The sequence below is a fragment of the Orcinus orca genome, chromosome 15, assembly GCF_937001465.1.
Source record: "Orcinus orca chromosome 15, mOrcOrc1.1, whole genome shotgun sequence".
In the NCBI taxonomy this organism is placed as follows: Eukaryota; Metazoa; Chordata; class Mammalia; order Artiodactyla; family Delphinidae; genus Orcinus; species Orcinus orca.
In genome coordinates, this window is record NC_064573.1 from 55,366,944 (window position 1) to 55,387,943 (window position 21,000).

The 21,000-nt window shown below is 38.4% G+C and overlaps 1 protein-coding gene across 20 annotated transcripts in view; it reads right to left on the reverse strand.

Annotated features, from left to right (window-relative positions):
- The window catches only part of DLGAP1 (DLG associated protein 1), an 833,306-nt gene that overhangs the window by 166,244 nt on the left and 646,062 nt on the right, over positions 1–21,000 (reverse strand). For all 20 annotated transcript variants that reach the window (XM_049698295.1, XM_033439361.2, XM_004275937.3 and 17 more), the window contains one exon: positions 11,315–11,492. In XM_049698295.1, the coding sequence (XP_049554252.1) occupies positions 11,315–11,492 (178 nt within the window). The remainder of the gene's footprint in view (positions 1–11,314; positions 11,493–21,000) is intronic.

Below are 21,000 nucleotides of genomic sequence, written 5' to 3' on the forward strand. Positions count from 1 at the left end.
ATGAGTAATTGAAAATTTAACAGATTAAACTATAATTAAGCTTAGAGCGTATACTGAAAAGGATGGCAATTTTGTGTCATAGGAAGATGCAATCCAATAGTGGCTAATTTCTTTAAACTTCAATTACCTTAAGGCATATCAAGTGGAAAAGAGACATACATTTCTTAATAATAATTCTTTACAGTTTAAAGTAGTATTTTCATATACTTTATCTAATTTGATATAAAATCCCTGCACATTTTCAAGGCTAATAATTATATATGTCCATATTTTAAAATTATGTATATAATATATACTTGTTTTTAGGAGATAGTTGGAGGTGCATTTAGAGGTAAAGGGACATGATGTTTGCAACTAATTGTCAAATAGAGAGAGTGAGCAAATGAGGCAAAATTTTAATAATCAATGAGTATGAATCTGGGTCAGTGATGTACAGGAGGTCTTTGTATTTCACGTGTGACTCTTTTGTCAGTTTGGAATGATTTCAAAGTAAAAAGTAAAACAAGCTATATATATATTTATTATTATTAATAGATTTTCCCCTATTAATCAAACATCACAAAGAAATAGTAAAGTATCTATCCCTATCAAGGTAACAACAATTACACCTGGATGATTACCTTTCAGAGGGTATTAGTGCCCCCTACCCTATTTTTCATAAATAATGAATCATAAAGTAAATATATTGAATAATTCTGCAACCTGTTTTTTTCCACTTAAACTTCTATTTTATACTTATGTTCTTAATAGGATTCTCCTTTATTCTCTTTTTTTAAAAAATAAATTTATTTATATATTTCTTTATTTTTGGCTGTGTTGGGTCTGCGTTGCTGTGCGCAGCCTTTCTTTAGTTGCGTTGAGCGGGGGCTACTCTTCACTGGGGTGCACGGGCTTCTTATTGCAGTGGCTTCTTTGGTTGAGTGTGGGCTCTAGGTGCACGGGCTTCAGTAGTTGTGTCTCGCGGGCTCTAGAGCGCAGGCTCAGTAGTTGTGGTGCACGGGCTTAGTTGCTCCGCGGCAAGTGGGATCTTCCCCGAACAGGGCTTGAACCTGTGTCCCCTGCATTGTCAGGCGGATTCTTAACCACTGCGCTACCAGAGAAGCCCCTTCATTCTCTTAACTTTTTGTTTTTATTATATACAGATACAGAAAACCATGCAAAATAAATGCATAGCTTGTGAATTATAATAAAGCCAACACCCTTGTACCTAGTACTCAGATCAAGGAACAGAATTTTCTCAGGCACCTAGAAGCCCTTCCATAGACCCCATCCTACCCACAGCCCCCACCCTCCCTCCAAAAGTAATTACTACTCTGAGTTTTATTGCAAGCACTGCTTTGCATTTATGTTTTTTTTACCTAAGTGTGCATCCCTAGACCCTACAGTTCAGTCTTACCCATTTTTAAAATTTATATCTTTTAATTCACTTTTAATATTCAGGCCTCCCTCCACCCGTTTTTAACAAATATTACAATTTATCTATTGAAGCACCTGGGGCGTTTGACCTGGAAAGTTTCCCAGAGTCTGGATTTGCTGATTTCCTGCACACGGAAGATTTAGCATGTTCCACTGTCCTTTGTGTTTCCTGAAATTTGAAAGTTGGATCCAGAGGCTTGATCAGACTCAGGTTCAATCTCTTTGGCAAGACTAGAGGTCACGTGTCATGGGCTCTCTCATCAGGAAGCACATTATGTCTGGTTATCTCTCTTTTTATGCTGTTGGGAGTCATTGATGCTCAGTGCCTAGATCCATTAGTTCATTGGGGGGTTGCAAAATGGTGATATTCTTGGTTCTACCAACTTTTACAGTCAGTAGTTGGAATTTTTTTAAAATAAAGAAATGCTTCCTCTCATATTATTTGGTTAGTAGGTTCAGTTCACACAGTAACAGCAGATGTTTGATCTTTTCCCTTTTATTTACTAGTTAAAAAATATATTTATTTGGCTGCGTCAGGTCTTAGTTGCAGTGTGGGCTCTGTTGCGGTGTGTGGGCTCTCTAGTTGTCCTGCAGCATATGGGATCTTAGTTTCCCGATCAGGGATCGAACCTGCATCCCCTGCATTGGAAGGCAGATTCTTAACCACTGGACCACCAGGGAAGTCCCTATTTACTAATTTTTAAGATAATAAATTTGTTCTCTTGTATCTACTAAACATGACCAATTAATTTTTAAAAGTATCAAAATGGACTCATAGATTTAAAAGTATTTGACGGTTTTAAATCCACTTCTATTTTCATTCTTACTTAACTCATCTGTCCCATCTGTGGCCAGTGGGAACCTCTTAGGTTGGCTCCTGGATCCTTTTGACATGAGACCAGTGGTCTTTGATAACTTCCTTTGTATCTGGTATGACAAGTTATTCAAAACTTATCTTGCATCTTTCCTGCCCAGTCCTGAAATTAGTATTTTTCCACAAAGTCTTTTTTCTTTTAGTGGTAAATTGTATCACAAGAACACAGTTTGGGTACCAGGAAGCTTCACTGTCATTGCTACAGGGTTGGTCATTCTTCCTAGGCCTTTCAGTGGACAGAGAACTAGGTTATGAATACATCGAATTCAAATTCACACTGCAGTGTTTTTATGTAACTTCTTCTATGTTATATTTATACGTATACCTTTATCGCATATTAAAAATCCTCGTTTTCAAGGACACAGAAGATGATGGAATTGGGATATACTACAATGATTCATTTGCTTTCTTTCACAATACGTACACAACAGCCTCAGAAGCATACTAATACCACCTGCCCAACCATTACTGAAAACAGTTCACAATTCTTTTTTTTTTTTTGCATCTGCTGTCTCTATTATTCCCTCATTTAAAAATAGTTGTGCTAGATTGACATTATCAGAGCATATAACTTACACGTTCTCTCCCACTGTAGCTCTCATTAGTCTTAGTTTTACAAATAACTATATATTTAATGCTTGCCACTACTTTTTTCATATAAAAAGATGATTCTTCATCCAACTTAGACACAAATATAGGTCAAATAGTTCTAGATGGCTTATGAAGACAAAGAGCAGACCCCTGACCCACCCAGCCCACCCCCAATTCTCCCTCCCCAGAGGCAACCATTTTCAATTCTTCCAGTTGGATTTTATGGTGTTTGCATCCATATTGCAGAACACATGCTTATGTGAATCTCTCGATATGTTCATAGACCTCTTGGTTTCCTTCCTGCCCTTGAAGCGTCCCTCTTGGAGCCTCCTATCCTACTGCAGTCTATGGCTGCCAAGCCCACTGCTGTCCTGGGATCTCCCTTCCCCATCATCCCAGGGGTGCCCTTTATTATCTAGCCTGTGGTGGAGCCCCTGTTCCCTCTTCCTAATTTTATTCCCTCCTTTTGGTGGAGCACATCTTCCAGTGCTTTCTTGGGAAGGCGCCACCTCACGTTGATGGAAATGTCTGTACCCCACCTCCACTGTTAAGGGAGAGCATGCTTGCATTTAGAATTCTAGCTGTATCCCTTTTTCCTTCAGATGTTTCCAGGCTTTGCTCCTGTCTCTTAGCCTCCATGTGTGCTATGATTGAGCAAGTGGATGCCTTTCTCATTCCTGAGCCTTTCCATGTGAGCTGGTTTGCCCCATCCCTTTTAGGTACTAAATGATCTAATGTTTCACCATGGCATTCTCTGTGTGGATCTTTCTTCATCCATTTTGCTGGGTACTGTGTGGGCCCTCTCAACCTGCAGATTCATGTCTTTCAGTTCTGGGACCATTATTTCATTAGTAATTGCCTTCCTTCTGTTTTCTCTTTTCTTTCTGAAACTCCTAGTGTTCATTGTTGGAATCCAAGAACAAGAAACATGAAGAAAAATACAGTGATACATCATAATTTCCAAAACCAAACTGGAGGACTTATACTTCCTGATCTCAAAACTAACTACAAAGCTACAATAATCAAAACAGTTTGGTACTGACATAGGACAGACATACAGACCAATGGAACAGAATGGAGAGTCCAGAAGTAAAGTCATGCATCTATTTGCCACTAGTTCTTACATTTGGTCTTTTGGTTGTCTAAAGCTCACTGTCTGGTAGATGCCTCAGGATGGGCTCATGGAAACAGTATTCCCTGCATTCATCCATGCTTTTAATAGTGTGCCCATGCTTTTTATAGTTGAAAGTCAGTTTTTTTTGGATATAAAATCTTTGGTTCCCATTTTCCCCCTTGGCTACAATAACATATTACTCAATTTTATTTTGGCATAAACTACTGTTATTATAGAGTCTGACGATAATTTTTGTTCTTAAGTCACTTGCTTTTTTTGTCTAGAAGTCCAAAGTGGGGGTTGGTGGTTTTTTTTTTTTAATTCTTCAAAATCCTGTAATTTTACTAGACTATGTCTTGGTATTTATTGTTTTGGGTCAGTTTCTCAGGTACATGGTATATTCTTTTGAATCTTTTTATTTCAGGGATGTTTTCTTTAATGTTTTATTATTTGTTCTGGTCCTTTGATTTGATTATCTTCTTCAGAGACTTCTATTATCTTTATGGTCAGTCTTTGCCTATCTTCCATATTTATCAATTTCTCTTGAATCCTTTTTAACTCTTCTTTTTTTTTCTTGATTTAAAAACTCTTCCTCCTTTTCAGGTTCTATTTTTCTCAGTGTATAAAATGTCTCATTCACTTGCTCCTCTATTCCCTCAGTCTAATCTTCATTTCTGAAATGATTTTTCTTTTACTTCTACTTCTTTCCTGAGTTCTGCGGCATCATTTTTAAGTTTTTGAAAATTCAGATATATCTTTTCCTCCCATGTCTTATGTCATTTTCTTAATGTTTTTTAGCTTATTTTGAAAGAGTGTGTTACAGTTTTGATCTATTTTGTGGGTGTGTCTTTCTGTCATGCTTTCATTTCTGTAGGAATGTTATTCTGCTCCTTATTCTCTTTTCTTTATTATAGTGACTCTGTGATTTAAAGTGGATATTTTTTTGTTCCTCATTTCTCAGTAAAATTAGTTTTTCTGACCTTGAGAGGGTGATACATTCAGGATTTTCCCCCTGAATTTTCCACAGGGCTTCCTCTTCTATTGTTTTAGCATTGTGTTGCTTTCCAAGATTTCCTGATTCTCTTGTTCCTTCCCCCAACTTTTACCTGAACCTTCTCTTTTCTTCTGTGCTATTATCTCTATCTTCCTTGTATTTGATTCTATTCCCAACTGTTTCTTCTGAGAACTGGGCCCTCTTCTTGAAGGAAAAACTGGTTGGTTGGTTTCCAGTGTATACATAGGCTCAGATTTCCCCAACCTCTCCTGATTTTACTGCAGGCCCCTTGAATTTACCTGCTCTTAGAGAAGGCAAATCCTTCCCAGTTTCAGCTGCTATTCTCAAATACATACCCCACCCCCCAAAACTACCTGCTGCTGGTTTCCTTCTGCTTTACTCACATCCATCAAGAAAGTCCTTGTTTTCCTCTGTGTTCTCCAGCACAGATGTGGATGCAACACAGGCGTATGGCTACTGGTGGTTTGTTCCTATCTACTTACATTTTGGGTTCACGGAATATCTTGTCGCCTGATTTTGTTGTAAATGTTGTCCATGAATTTTTAGTTTTTCTATCTAGTTGCTCTGTCTGCTTTTATACAGAGACTTGGGGAGATTCAGACACTAAGCCACCACCTCCATGATATCGTATAGTATGACTGGACCATAATTTATTTAACCACTCTTTACAGATGATGATTCAAGTATGTCCTTGGAGGCCATGCTATAACCAACTTCCTTGTTTGTTTATCTTTATATTCTGGTACTTTCATTTCTGTATTATAAAGTTACACAAGTGGGATTCCCGTGCCAAAAGATTTATTGTACCTTTTGTAGATTTTACCACGTTACTTTCAAAAACAATTGTAGCAATTCATCCCCAATAGCAAGGAAGTCAGAGCTCATTTCTCAACGTGGTCACCAGTACTGGGTGTTAGCCGTTTTTGCTGCCTGATAGGTCAAGAGTGATGTTGTGCTATTTCAGCTTATCTTCACCAGCCTACTAGTGTATATGAACATCTTTTCCTATATTTATTGGACTTGGTACTTTTTTCCCTTTTGATTTGCTATTTCATAAGCTTTGCCCCAAATTCTTTTAGGTTGTTTATCTTTTCATACTAATTGGTAGAAACACTTTAGGCAACTGTAACATTAAGTTTTTTTCTTGATGTGTTTAAATATTCCCCCATCAATTTTAACTTTAAGATGTCTTCTGCTACACAGAAATATTTGAATTTTAGTTAGATTAGATGTCTATCTTTTATTTTATGTTTTCTATAATTCTTATTTTATTAAAAGTTATAATTCTCACCATAATATCGTACACATATTCCCCTAATTTAAAATTTTTTGTCACTTTGTGTTAGTGCTCAGATTTTAAATTCATTTGGATTTATTTTCTATATGGGAAGAAGGAGTAGTTTAATGCTCTTTCTATGATATCATGAGCAATTCGCTTGAATTCTCTGAGCCTCATTTTCCTAATCTTTAAAATGCGTATAATAATACCTACCTCATAGGGATGCTTTAAGGATAAAAAATGAAATATACAAGTGCACATTTCAAGGCATATGGTAGGCATTTGATAAATACTAGATATTATTTTGTGAGATAGTGTAGTGGGAAGAATGAGCTAAGTTACTCTAATTCTCTAAGACTGAGTTTGATAAATTAAAAAAATGATCTTTCTTATAGTTGCTATGAAATTAATGAGATAATATGCAAAGCTTATAGCTTATGTCAGGTAAGCAATACTTGGTAACTATTCTATTATTCTCATTTTCATAATTACTACTACTGTTATTGGCATTATTATTGCCACCCATACCCCAATTCCAGCAGACATTGGAGAAACTTACCAGTTAGGAGTCAGGACACCTGGGTTTTCTAGGTTCAGTCACTGACTAGCTGGGTGCTGACAGATGCTTAATTTATTTGAGTTTCCATTTCTTTATATATATAAAGTGAAGGGATGATCTAGGTCAAAAATCACAGCTAAACTGCTGGTATTACCACCGAGCACAATAACTGCCTATTACATTTGTGTTTTAAAAATGATGTGGGACTTCCCTGGTGGTGCAATGGTTAAGAGTCTGCCTGCCAATGCAGGGGACATGGGTTCGATCCCTGGTCTGGGAGTTACCGTGAAGCAACTAAGCCCATGCACCACAACTACTGAGTCTGCGCTCTAGAGCCCACAAACCACAACTACTGAAGTCCGCGTACCCTGTGGCCCATGTGCTGCAACTACTGAGCCCACGTGCTGCAACTATTGAAGCCTGCTCTCCTAGAGCCCGTGCTCCTCAACAAGAAAAGCCACCACGATGAGAAGCCTGCGCACCGCAACGAAGAGTAGCCCCTGCTCGCTGCAACTAGACAAAGCCCACGCACAGCAACAAACACCCAACATGGCCAAAAAACTATTAAAAAATAAATAAAGATAATGGAGTCCCTCTTAAGAAAAAATTAAAAAATGTTGTGGAAACTCAACACGTTACTGGACAAAATATGTCTGTGGGCTTCTAGTTTACGACTCCAGATGAAGATATTTGAGGTTTGGACTTGAAATAAATTGAGATGTAAATTAAACTAATTTGGAAATGACAGCTATTATACCAAATATATTTTAAAATGTGACTTTCTATAATTCTTTCTTCTCAAGTCTTACTTTAAAAGCCCCTGTTTTATTAGATGTATATATAGTAAAAAAATATAGAAAGGTTATAAGCATATAAAAAGGGGTTCAGTTTTTCTCTATCATCCAAGCACAGTCTGTTTTTAAGAATGTTTCATTTCTGTTAAGGTATGAATGGCAGAAACAAACAGTTTAGTTATTCTAGACCAATTTCTTGGCTTATAACATTTTACTTTGATGTTTCTAGGAGCCTTTGATGAATAATATATCAATAATGTATCAGGTTTTAAGGAGGAATAGGATATAATGTACTTAAATTCTGTACTACTAGAGCTGCTACTAAAGATCTATAAGAGAGAATATATCCGACATCACAAAAACCAACTACTTTTTGAAAAGCCTAGAGTATGTATGGTAGGATTGCTTTGAAGAAGAAACCATTCCCTTTGAATAATGACAATGTTGGGACTGCGATAGAAAGTTTGAAGTTATCCTTCACGATACTCTATTACTTGAAAACTGAATATGGAACTAGAAAAATGGTGTGTCATTAGGAATCCATTTAGGATGGCTCTGCTTTCTGTATTTTACTTAAGGCGAAATGATCACGCCACTGAATTGCAGACTTGACCCACCCCTGGATCAAGGCCCACATATGCCTCTTCAGTGATTTGTTGATACTTTACTGAGTTGTCACCAGGAAGTGACACTGTCTCAAGGAAGGTCAGATCTACAGAGTAGGGACTAAAAGCAGGCAGCATGTCCTGATGGGGAAGTGACCTGCTCTCCTGGTTTAACCATGTAAAATTATGAAAGCATTAAGTGTGTACAAACATTTTCCAACGAAATATTCTAAACCCACCGAAGTATTCTGCAGGTATGACACCTGGGATTTGTAGACTATTTTGCAATTCTGGAAGGCTATGTGAGCACGAGCCTGTCCAGAATAAAGATAAGCTTAAAGACGTTTTAAATATTATATTGTTTACTGTGAAAAAAATAAGAACAAGGCAAGTCCAAATTTCACCAAATGAGGCGCCAAATATTTACCTAAGAGTTGGGATAGTGGCTATCACTGGACAGCAGTACCTAGCACAAATAGGTATGCATACTCTTGGAGGTTACATTTGTTTATTCATTCATTCATTCATTTTTGCATGCTACTCTGTGCGGCATGGGGGATCTTAGTTCCCTGAACAGGGATTGAACGCTGGGCCCTGGCAGTGGAAGTGCAGAGTCCTAACCACTGGACTGCCAGGGAATTCCCTTTGGAGATTACTTTAAAGTAAGGAAATGTACAGTCGGCAAATCCTGGAATCCAGTATGTCAGCTTTCCCTGACTCCTGCCCTACCCTGCTTTCGGAGCCTTGCTGTGGTCCCTGCCTTTGCTTTACAAGAATTCATTTAGAGCAGGGAGCTCTATTTTGATGGTAGGGCCAAAATGAGAGCAGTGGTCCTATTTCGGGGTCTCACTCCGACAGATCAGAGATGCTTCAGTGCTTAGTCTATCACCACCACCAGCATTACCACCTTCACCATCACCACTACCACCACCATTACCACCAACTCTACCACCACCATCATTATCACCTCACCACCATCTCCACCACTATCCTCACCACTACCACCACCACCAGCAGCAGTAGTAATGCTCACCTTGATGATCACAATGTCTTTCAAACTGGCTTCTCTGCCTCTAGCCTCTTTCTCATCCTCTCCAATCTTTCCTACATTTTTTTTGCTAGATTAATTATCCTCCACCAAAGTTCTGATCATATCTTTTGCCTGCTTAAAAGCTGAAGTTTTAATTAATCTTCAATCAGTCCCATTCCTAATGAATAAAGTCCAGTCCCCTGGGCTCTGCATGGAAGGCCATGGACAAAAAACGTCCCCAGGACAAAATTCAGAACAGATTTCCCATTGCTATAAGTATTCTGAGCTCTAACTACACTTGAGAATTCATTATTCCTTGAATAGGCTTTAGGCCAGCATTTTCAAAGTTCAGATATATACGACGTTAATAAGTACTATTTATTAATGTATTGCTTTATTAGAATCACTTGGAATATTTGTTAAAATGCATATTCCTAGACCCTATGCCTAGAAGCTCCCTCTTTAGAATCCTGGGTACTGAACACCTTTTACTCATTCAATTTGGGATCTTGGTGACAATTTTTTGACCACAAAGAAAGTCCCATTTAACTTCTGGTTACTTATATATCTTACAATGTGTTTATAAGAACTAATATTATGAAAATATGAAGCAGTTGGCACAGTGCCTGACCCAATAAAGGCGGCTCTTATGGTTAATTCTTGCCCTACCTACCTCAGAGTGGTTTTTTTAAAATTAATTAATTAATTAATTTTTAGCAGCATTGGGTCTTCGTTGCTGCGCGTGGGCTTCTCATTGTGGTGGCTTCTCTTGTTGCAGAGCACGGGCTCCAGGTGCGAGGACTTAAGTAGTTGTGGCTCGCTGGCTTCAGGAGCTGAGGCACGTGGGCTCAGTAGTTGTGGCTCGCTGGCTTCAGTAGTTGTGGCATGTGGGCTCAGTAGTTGTGGCTTGTGGACTCTAGAGCACAGGTTCAGTAGTTGTGGCATATGAGCTTAGTTGCTTCACAGCATGTGGGATCTTCCTGGACCAGGGATCGAACCTCTGTCCCCTGCATTGGCAGGCGGATTCTTAACCACTGTGCCTCCAGGGAAGCCCATACCTCAGAGTTTTTTGTTCAAGTAAACAACGTTTGTTATTTACAGCACTTTTACGTTTTTTGTATGCTCTCCGTTAGACTGTAAACTTGGGGAGCAGGAATTAGGCATTATTCACCATTGACTGGCAAAATCTGGCCCAGTGTTTTGCTCACTGCATATGAGCTGAGTTAATAGTATGGTGCTTAGTTTTAAAAATTGTGATATAAATTAAAATTCAGAGCTCCTAAACATTATTTCAAAAAAATACCCTTTTTTTTTGTCCTCCCAGAGGAAGCCCTGGAGCCACCTCCTGCTCACCTGGTGGTCCCTGAAAGCTGCAGGGTCAGGCCCTCCAGGAGTCCTAGGTTCAACCCTCCCTTGGTTTGGGCAGCCTAACCCTCTCCCACATTCTCTGAGACCATCAGTGAGAGCCATCAAGAAACTTTAGCTGAATATTTCGGATGCAACATTAAGTCACCTTTACTGAGTCTTCATCCCTAATTCTGGGTACCACTTCTTAGAAGTGGGCTTGTGTCTTATAACCGAGATGCAGTATTCACCTAGGATCCAGTTGGGGTTAAATAGATCGTATCTCATTTCCCGTGCCTGGGTCCCTGTCTTGATTACCTGCTTAATACTTTTATGATTTGACACTGCCTTGGTTTTGCCAATGATGTCTACCCTGTCCTTCTATCCTTCAAACATCTTTCCAACCGAAGCCTCATCCAACAACTCCTTAATGACTACTTTGTTGGTGCCAACTGACTGCTAAGGAGTTTCCAAGGACTCCCCTGGTGTGCTTTCTCCATCTGCCAAGGACCCCTCCCCTGCTGGTAGACTGTTGGTACCAGGAGCCCCCTGTGGCCAAACCAGGCCGCATTTAGACCTGACCTCCTGCCAGACCCATCAGCATCATTCTGGGGGGTGTCAGCCTCCTCACGTCATGCCCTCTTGTTTTCCACCAACCCTGGTACGGTTCACAGATGCAGCCACAGGGCTCACCTGGCTGATGGTGCTCATGGCTCGCATGTAGCTCTCATTCCTGGAGCGGAACTTTGGTGATGTGAGCAGGCCCGCAGGGTCAAGGCTGTCTAGGCTTCGGTTGATGGAGACCTCACTGACCGCCCTCAAGTAACTGTGACTCCGGATCTGGAGTTTGGGGGAGTGCTCATTGGAAATCCTGAAAGAGAACAACGAAAAGTGTGGGTTTAGTCCTGTTCTAACACGCAGGCAGTAATAAGATAGGGTAGGACTGTGATCGACGTGGCACCCTACACACAGGGGCAAATACTAGAGATGCCCTCCCATGGTTGCTAAACTCCCCCGTGGGGTCTAGGAAAGAAAACGTTTGATGGGAAATCATTGAGATCTGATGACATCAGAGAGCAATTATAATTTTTTCAGCCCAGGAAATAATTTCCTCAATCATATTTTCCAAGGCAGCCTGGGAAGGAGAGTAGAGTTGCTACTGCCCTGCCCCGGACTTCTGCCCTGTGTAATTTGCAAGCTTTTCCTTTGTACCCAATTCTCTTCTGTGCCATCTTTCTGTTTTTGGACTTTCTAGTAACAGCAAGTGGTTATATATCTATAACTATATCAATCTTTCTATCATCTATTTATCTAATCTTGATCTCATTTAGTTGAGATATAACTTAGTGATCAAAACTTAAATTTTAGACATTAAATATGTGCGCATATCTAAATCTTGATATCCAAAGACAAATCTTTGCAACTTTATACTCTTCAGATTTTTTCCAAGATGCATTTTTTATTTTATTTTTTATGAACACATATTTCTTTATTAAGTCAATATTTTTGCAAAATGAAAAAAGCCTTAGCATACAATATCTTTATACTTAAGGTAATACATCTGTTTATTAAATGTATTCATATTTGATATATTAAATTCAGAACTATTCAACTGTATTAATAAATTTCCCAATATATTTTATTTATTTATTTATTTTTGCTATTTGACATTAGTCTTTTTTAAAAAATTTTTTATTGGAGTATAGTTGATTTATAATGTTGTGTCCCAGATGCATTTTAAAATTATAAAAGTAGAAATTGCTCCTTGCAAAAAGCCAAGCTATCCATAGTGCTCAAAGCAGAAAGTGGGTCTCCACTCTCCTTATTCCTGCTCCAGAATTCCACTCCCCTGAAAGAACTACCCAGAGCAGCTCAGTGTATGTCCTTCCTTACCCTTTCTATACACGTACAAACAATTATTTTTTTAGTAATTAAAAAAAATTTTTACTGAAATATAGTTGATTTACAATGTTATGTTAGGTTCAGGTGTACAGCAAAGTGATTCAGTTATACATATATATCTATTCTTTTTCATATTATTTTCTATTATATGTTATTACAAGATATTGATTACAGTTCCCTGTGCTATACAATAGGTCCTTGTGGTTTATCTACTTTATGTATAGTAGTTTGTATGTTTTAATCCCAAACTCCTCATTTATCCCCCTCCCCCCTTTCCCCTTTGGTAACCACAAGTTTGTTTTCTATGTCTGTGTTTATTACTAATTTTTTTTTTTTTTTTTGCTGTACGCGGGCCTCTCACTGTTGTGGCCTCTCCCGTTGTGGAGCACAGGCTCCGGACGCACAGGCTCAGCGGCCATGGCTCACGGGCCCAGCCGCGCCGCGGCATGTGGGATCTTCCCGGACTGGGGCACGAACCTGTGTCCCCTGCATCAGCAGGCGGACTCTCAACCACTGCGCCACCAGGGAAGCCCTATTACTAATTTTTAAAGTTTGTTTTCACGTGGCATTCAGGGCGATTTTTCTTTCATTATTAAATTAAAAATTTTTTTGCTGTAACATTGCTTGCAATTAAAAATTAAAGTTGATAAGGAGATAGATGTAGGCCCAATATAGCTGCTGTTATTTATCATTATTCTGGAGATCCTAGCTAATGAAATTAGAAAAAATAAAAAAAGAAGTACGAATATAAATATTGTGAAGAAAAGGTGAACTTTGAGTATTTACAGATTATACAGTTAATTAGCTGGAAGGTAAAAGAAAATCAACTGAAGAAGTATGAGAACTAATAAGAGTGATCCCCAAATAGTTACATACAGGGTAAAAATTGAGAAATTAATACTTTTTCTATATACTTCCACCACCAAGTAGAAATTTTAATTAAAAAAATCTCATTCAAAATGGCAAAACATTATAAAATAAGTAGAAATTACAAAAAAGAAATGTACCAGAAATTTTTGAAAAAAGTGATAAAGCTTTATGGAGGGCAGGGTTTCCCTGGTGGAGCAGTGGTCAAGAATCTGCCTGCCAGACGTAGAGAATGGACTTAAGGACATGGGGAGGGGGAAGGGTAAGCTGGGACGAAGTGAGAGAGTGGCATGGACATATATATAATACCAAACGTAAAATAGATAGCTAGTGGGAAGCAGCTGCATAGCACAGGGAGATCAGCTCGGTGCTTTGTCACCACCTAGAGGGGTGGGATAGGGAGGGTGGGAGGGAGATGCAAGAGGGAGGGGATATGGGGATATATATATATATATATATGTATAGCTGATTCACTTTGTTATACAGCAGAAACTAACTATTGTAAAGCAATTATACTCCAATAAAGATGTTAAAAAAGAAAAAGAAAGAAAGAAAGAAAAGAATCCACCTGCCAATGCAGGGGACATGGGTTCGAGCCCTGGTCCAGGAAGATCCACATATAGCGGAGAACTAAGCCCCGTACACCACAACTACTGAGCCTGCGAGCCTAGAGCCCGTGCTCTGCAACAAGAGAAGCCACCGCAATGAGAAGCCAGTGCACCGCAAAGAAGAGTAGCCCCCGCTCACCGCAGCTGGAGGAAGCCTGAGCGCAGCAATGAAGACCCAACGCAGCCAAAAAAAAAAAAAAAAAAAAAAATGGAGGGCAATAAACAAGTCCTAATAAAAGAGGAAAACAAATTTCCTGGAGGGAAAACTCAATATTGTAAAAAAAAAATTAAACTTTCCCTAAATTAATCTATAAATTTTATACTAAAAACTGAGAATTTGATTAACAGCCACTTTTTGCAACTACATTGAAGGAGGGGACAGATTAGAACAGATCTAGAATGTAACATCAAAAGGAAACCTCTTATGTATTTTACTACCACAAAAGAGAAACTGATTGTTCTAGCAGTGTTCCCTTTGGATCCTGTGCCATTATTGAGATTCCCCATGGACCACTTTATAAACGCCCATGCCAAAAATCCCAGCCAAAAAACAAATAAACTGAAGAATAAATTTTCCCTTTGAGATTTCTTCTAGGAAAAGAGAGACTTCGCTAGAAGCATTTATAACCTAAAGTTCACTTTCACATAGAACTTGAGAGGTGACAAATGTGTTTCTTTGGCTATTTTGTAACCTGACCCAGAGCAATGATATTGCCAACATAAAAAATGCTGCTCTTCCAAGCGATTATCAGGGCAGCATTGGGGGTGGCTGTTTTGTAAATGATCTCCATTCAAAAGAAGTGAAAACCCAATGTTTTGAGAAATGAGTGTCTGTCTGCTGGCTGAGATGGAGAAATGAAGCATCATTGAAATAATCATTTACCCTGGCCGCTTGTTATGAAATAAGGCATAATTCCCAAATTCCAAACTGAAAAATCATTCAGAAGAGACTGAATAGTTCTACTTGGTGAGTCATTCCTGATAAAACAATGCATTCTTTAATGATACACTGAATATAAGGAAATGAACTCTTTTATCTCGTCCACTTAGAGAGCAGAGCCCACAGCTGTCAACATAAAGGGTACAGTATGTACATGTGCTCCTGACGCTGAAACAGTCATGAGAGAAATTCCAAAAAAGAATGCAGTGATTATTTTCACCTCAAGAGGAAGTTGATGTGCTAGGAAGGAAAGGAGTGTGCCTATCCAGAAATATTAACTCTCGTGTAAGATTAATTATTTATCAATGTTAGCCTATTCAAATGACATCCATCATTTTTCACTGTCTCCCCAGATTGCTTATGCTAAGTGAACCTCTCATGGCTTATCCCAACTGAACTGAGATTTTGGCCTGGTTGAGCCCCATTCATTATCATATCCTTTAACTGCACCCAAAGGTGGGACGACGCCCTTAGGTGGCTGTGGAGCAGCTAGACAAACACACTTGGCTAGTGTATCAGTAAGAGCGCCACTGCAAAAAGAGAAAATGTAATAATACTTGGAACACAACATTTAAACAAAATTTTTATTTTATTAAAGTATAGGTTTTTAATGTTTTAAAATATTTTAATTTTATTGGAGTATAGTTGATTTACCACAATGGAAAAGAACAGTGATAATAACCTATATGAAGTATAGTTGATTTACAATGTTGTGTTAGTTTCTGCTGTACAGCAAAGTGATTCCGTTCTCTCTCTCCCTCTCTCTCTCTCTCTCTCTCTCTCTCTCTATATATATATATATATAAATTTGTGTGATTATGGTTTAATCACAGGATGTTAAATATAGTTCCCTGTACTATACAGTAGGACCTTGTTGTTTATCCATTCTCTATATAATAGTTTGCCTCTGCTAATCCCGAACTTCCAATCTATCTCTCCTCTACCAACCCTCTCCCTTGGGGACCACAAGTCTGTTTTCTCTGTCCGGAACACAACATTTTAAATCAATGTCCCCAAAGAGAAAATGATTAACCCTGTAATATGTCACTAAAATTATAATTCCACAAGATGAATAAGCTCTGGGGAACTAATGTACAGCATGGTAACTAGAGTGAATAATACTGTGTCATGTACTTGAAATTTGCTAGGAGAGTAGAACTTAAGCATTCTCACCACACAAACAAAAGGTGAGGTGATGGAGGTAATAATTAACCTGATTGTGGTAATCATTTCAAAAAACATGCAGTGAAACTATCCATTGTACACTTTAAGTATATACCATTTTGTCAGTTATAATATATACACGTTATAATATATATAAATATATACAAGTTTGTAAGAATGGATAATAAAGCTGAAAAAATATAACTTCAGATGGTTTGAATTTTTTTTCCTCCAGAGAAGGAAATGCTTCATGACTCTGTGAGTCTAACGGGAGAATTTCTGGAGGTGATGGACCATCTTACTGATTGATCTGTATCCTAATTTCTGGGTTTTTTTCTTTTCCCACTTTGCCTTGATTCCGACTTATAAAAGCATTGAAATGTCAGGTTATTCGATAGGACTCAGAGGAAACATTTTATTGACTCTGGGGTTAATCCAATTGCTCTGTTTTGAAGATGAGAGTATTTTGTCCTTGGTCATGACTCTGTTATCAATTCGCTCTCACAAGCATTCACGGCTTCAACTGAGAGGCTTTGATTCCTTGGGCCTCAGTGTGGAAAATGGTACTTAGTGGGCGACACTGCTCAGTTACTAGTTTTGGGGAATCTAATGCAGGGTGTTCTTTTGGTCAACCTGCTTTGGTAAAGCCGAGCCCAGCGTTCTTCTCAGCAACTTCATGTGTGATGCCTTTATAGTCCTTCTGAAAGTATAAGTGGCATTCAGGTTGCTCACTTTGGCAGCTCTGAACTCTTGAGTTATTTCTACTTTATAATAATAGCTGACATTTATTACCATTTACAAACCACTTAGTTATTATTAATACCAACCTACAGATAAGGAAACCATGGTTTCAAGGAGTTATGTCATGTTCAAGGTAATTGAGACGGAACCTTGGTCTTTCCCTGACTTCTGTATTCTCTTCCCATCTCTTATATCTTGGGCAATCTTGCCTGCACTCACATGGGGGTTCCTATTCCTCTCCCTTGCCCTCAAATATTCTTATTCCCTAAGAATTTACAGTTCTTTATATTCTCATTTTTTCTACATGCTCTCCTTGGACAACCTCATCTGCTCAGTGGCTTCTACTACTAACTTTATCCTGACAACACACAGATCTATTTGTAGCCCATAGCTCTTAAACTTCAAAACTAAACTTCCAATTAACTGTGCATTTCTACCCAGGTGTTCCACAGGTATCAAATACTCATCACAACCCCCAAATGAACATGTTACCTTTTCCAATTTGCTCCTTTTTACTTATTCCACATTGAGATGAATGGCATTGAAATCTATCCTGTCAACCAAACCAAATATCCAGGTGTTTATCCTGTTTCCCTCTTAATTGTCCAAATCCAGTTGATGATCAGATTTTCTCACTTCTGATTCCTGGTTACACTTACAATTCCTTTCCTCCACGTCTTCCTCACCCTTCTTGCTTCATTACTTCCTTAGTTCAGCCTTCATCTTGATCCTCCCAAACCAGGCTCCCTATGGCCGGTCTTGTCCCCTCCAGTGCACCTCTCTTCTCTTGCTAGTGATTAGGACACTCTCTTGCTTAAAAGTCCTCTGTGAATCCTCTTCATCGGTGGGAGAAAGTCTAAACTCTGTACTTACTTTTCTAGTATCACCTTTTGCTACTTCCTCACATGTACCATGCATACACTCTCATGCTTCTTTATCTCTGCACATGTTGTTTTTTTGTTTTTGTTTTTTGCTTGGAATACACTTCTTCCTCCACTTTCTACCCACAGAACTCTTACTTCAACTCATTTATCAGGTCACTAGGTGTTAGAGCACCTGTTGCCGGGAGAATCTGGAATCATGATTCCAGATCACTGAGTCTAATGGGATTCTAGTCAGTTCTCTTTAGAAAGCCTCCTTTGTTCTCCCTGACTAAATAAACTATTTCTCCATCTGTACTCCTGTAGTGTCTTTTATATTTCTGTGCCACCCACTTTTGCCATTGTTGTAGTTTTTTGTTTACATGTCTGTGTACTCCTTAGATTTTTGAGTTCTTAGAAGGTGGAGTCAGTATTTCATTCATTTTTGTTACGCAGTGGTACACTAGCCCTTACATTTTTAAAGTGACTAATGATGACTAACACCTACCTGAGTGCTTCCTTTATGCTAGGCACTGCCCATGAATCACCCCATGAAATCGACGAATGAATACATAAATGAATGAGAGGGGAACTCAGTTGATCACTACTCTAGACCTGAAATAGTTTCCAAAATTTCAAAATTCTCTTACTTATAGCTAAAGACCCTATAAAGGATTTTAAAAAGCTTTATTGCGATAAAATCCATACACCATAAAATTCACCCTTTTAACAGGTACAGTTCAGTGGTCTTTAGTATATTCACAGAGTTGTGCAACCGTAACCACTAATTTTAGAAGGTTTTCATTCCCCCTCCCTGTCAACATTCCTGTACCCATTACCAGTCTCTCTCTATTCCTCCTTACTACTAACCCTTGGAAACCACTAATCTACCTCTTGTCTCTGTCTTTGTTCCGGACATTTGATACATATGGAATCATATAATCTGTGGCTTTTTCCCACTGGCTTCTTTCACTTATCATGATGTTTTCAAGGTTCATCCCTGTTGTAGCATGTATCAGTACTTCATTCCTTTTTATGGCTGAATAGTATTTCATGGCATGGATTTATACCTTAATTTGTCCATTCATCAGCTGACAGACACTTGGTTTGTTTCCACTTTTTGGCTTTTATGAATTATGCCGGTATGAACAATCATGTTCAAATTTTTGTGTTGGCATAGGTGTTTTCAATTCTCATGACCGTAAAGGTTTATAGGAAAATATTATTCAAGATAACAGAGCAAGAAACTTCACATATGAAGTGGGACTTCTGGAATGACAGAGGAAGGACCTCAGTGAGTCCTAGTCTACACAAAAGCAATTGCAGAACTACTGGCAACATCAACCATTACAGAACTCTGGAAATTGAACTCAGAGAACAAACTGAAAATTATTTATGCAAGAAAAAGTACTGAATGTAGTCACCCCCATTCCCATGCTCCTCAGCTCCTTGGCATAGCAGCCACACACCACAGAAGCCTCAAAACCAACACAGGGGATGCACCTCATGGAGGTCGGTTGAAAGCATCATCTTCAGTGCATGGTGATGTTTTGACTGGTCTCTCACCTCCCTGGAAAAGCCCCATCCCCAGAGTGTTGATACTATTTGATCTGACGGGGAGCTCAATTCTGTGGAAAAACCCCTATCCCAGGTTGTTACCAAAAACAGTAGTAATTGGCTGAAATTGCTAACATCATAGCTACCTGAGGTTATAATTTCAGTTGGAGCAAAACAAGAGCCTGGCCCAAAATTTAAAAGAAAGACCTGGAAAATTTGATGGCTATAGAGGATATTTAAAAGTTTTGATGTGCTGCTTAAGAACCTAGAAGGCTTCATATATGCACAAGGCTGTGCACATGCCCAGAAAAGACCTAAGAAAAGAAAGGACTTCGGTCACTCACCTGTGGCTGACCTTGAAACCCTGCATAAGCAGGAATTGAAAGCTAAGGCTGATTTGTAGACTTCCTGAAATTTGAAAGTGTGCCTTCATAGACAGATGCCATTGGCAAAAGGTGGAAGACTTATTGGTTTAAAGTATTTAGAAAATATTCTGACCAATCACTGGCTAATCACTAAACAATGATGATCCCAGGGTGAACCCAAGGAAGCCAGGTTTAAAAATAAAAGCAAGAATTTAAAAAGAGGAAGCAGAGAAGTCAGTAGATACATGTTGTAGGGAATGCATAATCTAAAGAGCTAGTCCAGGCAAGTTGCTAAAGAATAAGCAGTAGCAAGGTAGAACAGACAAACAAAATGAATAAAATAAACTGGGGTGGGAGGGAGAGAAAGGATGGAGGGGGACATTTGGAGTTTAAGAAACTCAAAATATATATCAAATTCAGGAAGTGGGAAACATGAAGTATAGTATTAAGGGAAGGATACTTTGGATTATAAAACCATAAACAAAGACAAGGTAATGATTACCATAAAAGTCCGGAGAGTGGGTACTTTTGAGGAGAGGGAGACACTTGATCCGGATGGTAGTTTCAAGGGTATTTGCCTTATGATAATTCATTAAGTCATGTATTTTGTGTGATTTTTGTATACGTGTTTTATTTTTCAATATAAAGATTTAAATAAAAAGGAATTGGGGAATATCTGGTTCAAGAGTTGCTATAATACCTAAAATGTACGATTTTCCACAAAAAATAATGCGACCTGCAAACAAATGAGAAATTATGGATCAAATACAGAGAAAAAGCAGCTAATAAAAAATGTCCTTGAAGGGAGCCAGATGTTGGACTTAATAGACAAAGACCTTAAATCAGTTATGAATATTTTCAAAGAACTAAAGGCACTATGGGTAAAGATTTACAGGAAAGCATGACACCTATGTATCACCAGATTGAGACTATCAATAAAGAGAGAGATATAACAAAAAAAAGAATCAATAAATTTTGGAGTTGAAAATAATTATTTTCTAAAATGAAATAAATACTCATTCCTAGTAATAATTACATAATAATAACTAAAATGAAAAATTTACTCAAGGGGCTTACAGCAAGCCCCTCGAAGAAGAATCAAACCTGAAGAGAGATTATGCAGCCTGAGAAACAGGAAAAGAATAAAGAAAAACAAACAGTTTCAAAGACTTGTGGGACACCATCAAACACATCAACATACATGTATTTGGAGTTCCAGAAGAAGAGGTAGAAAATATATTTGAAGAATTAGTGGTCAAAGACTTCCCAAATTTGATGAAAACACTAATCTACATACCTAAGAAGCTTAAAACACTTAAAATACTATAAACTCAATGAGATCCACACCTAACCATATTCTTGTCATAGCATCAGA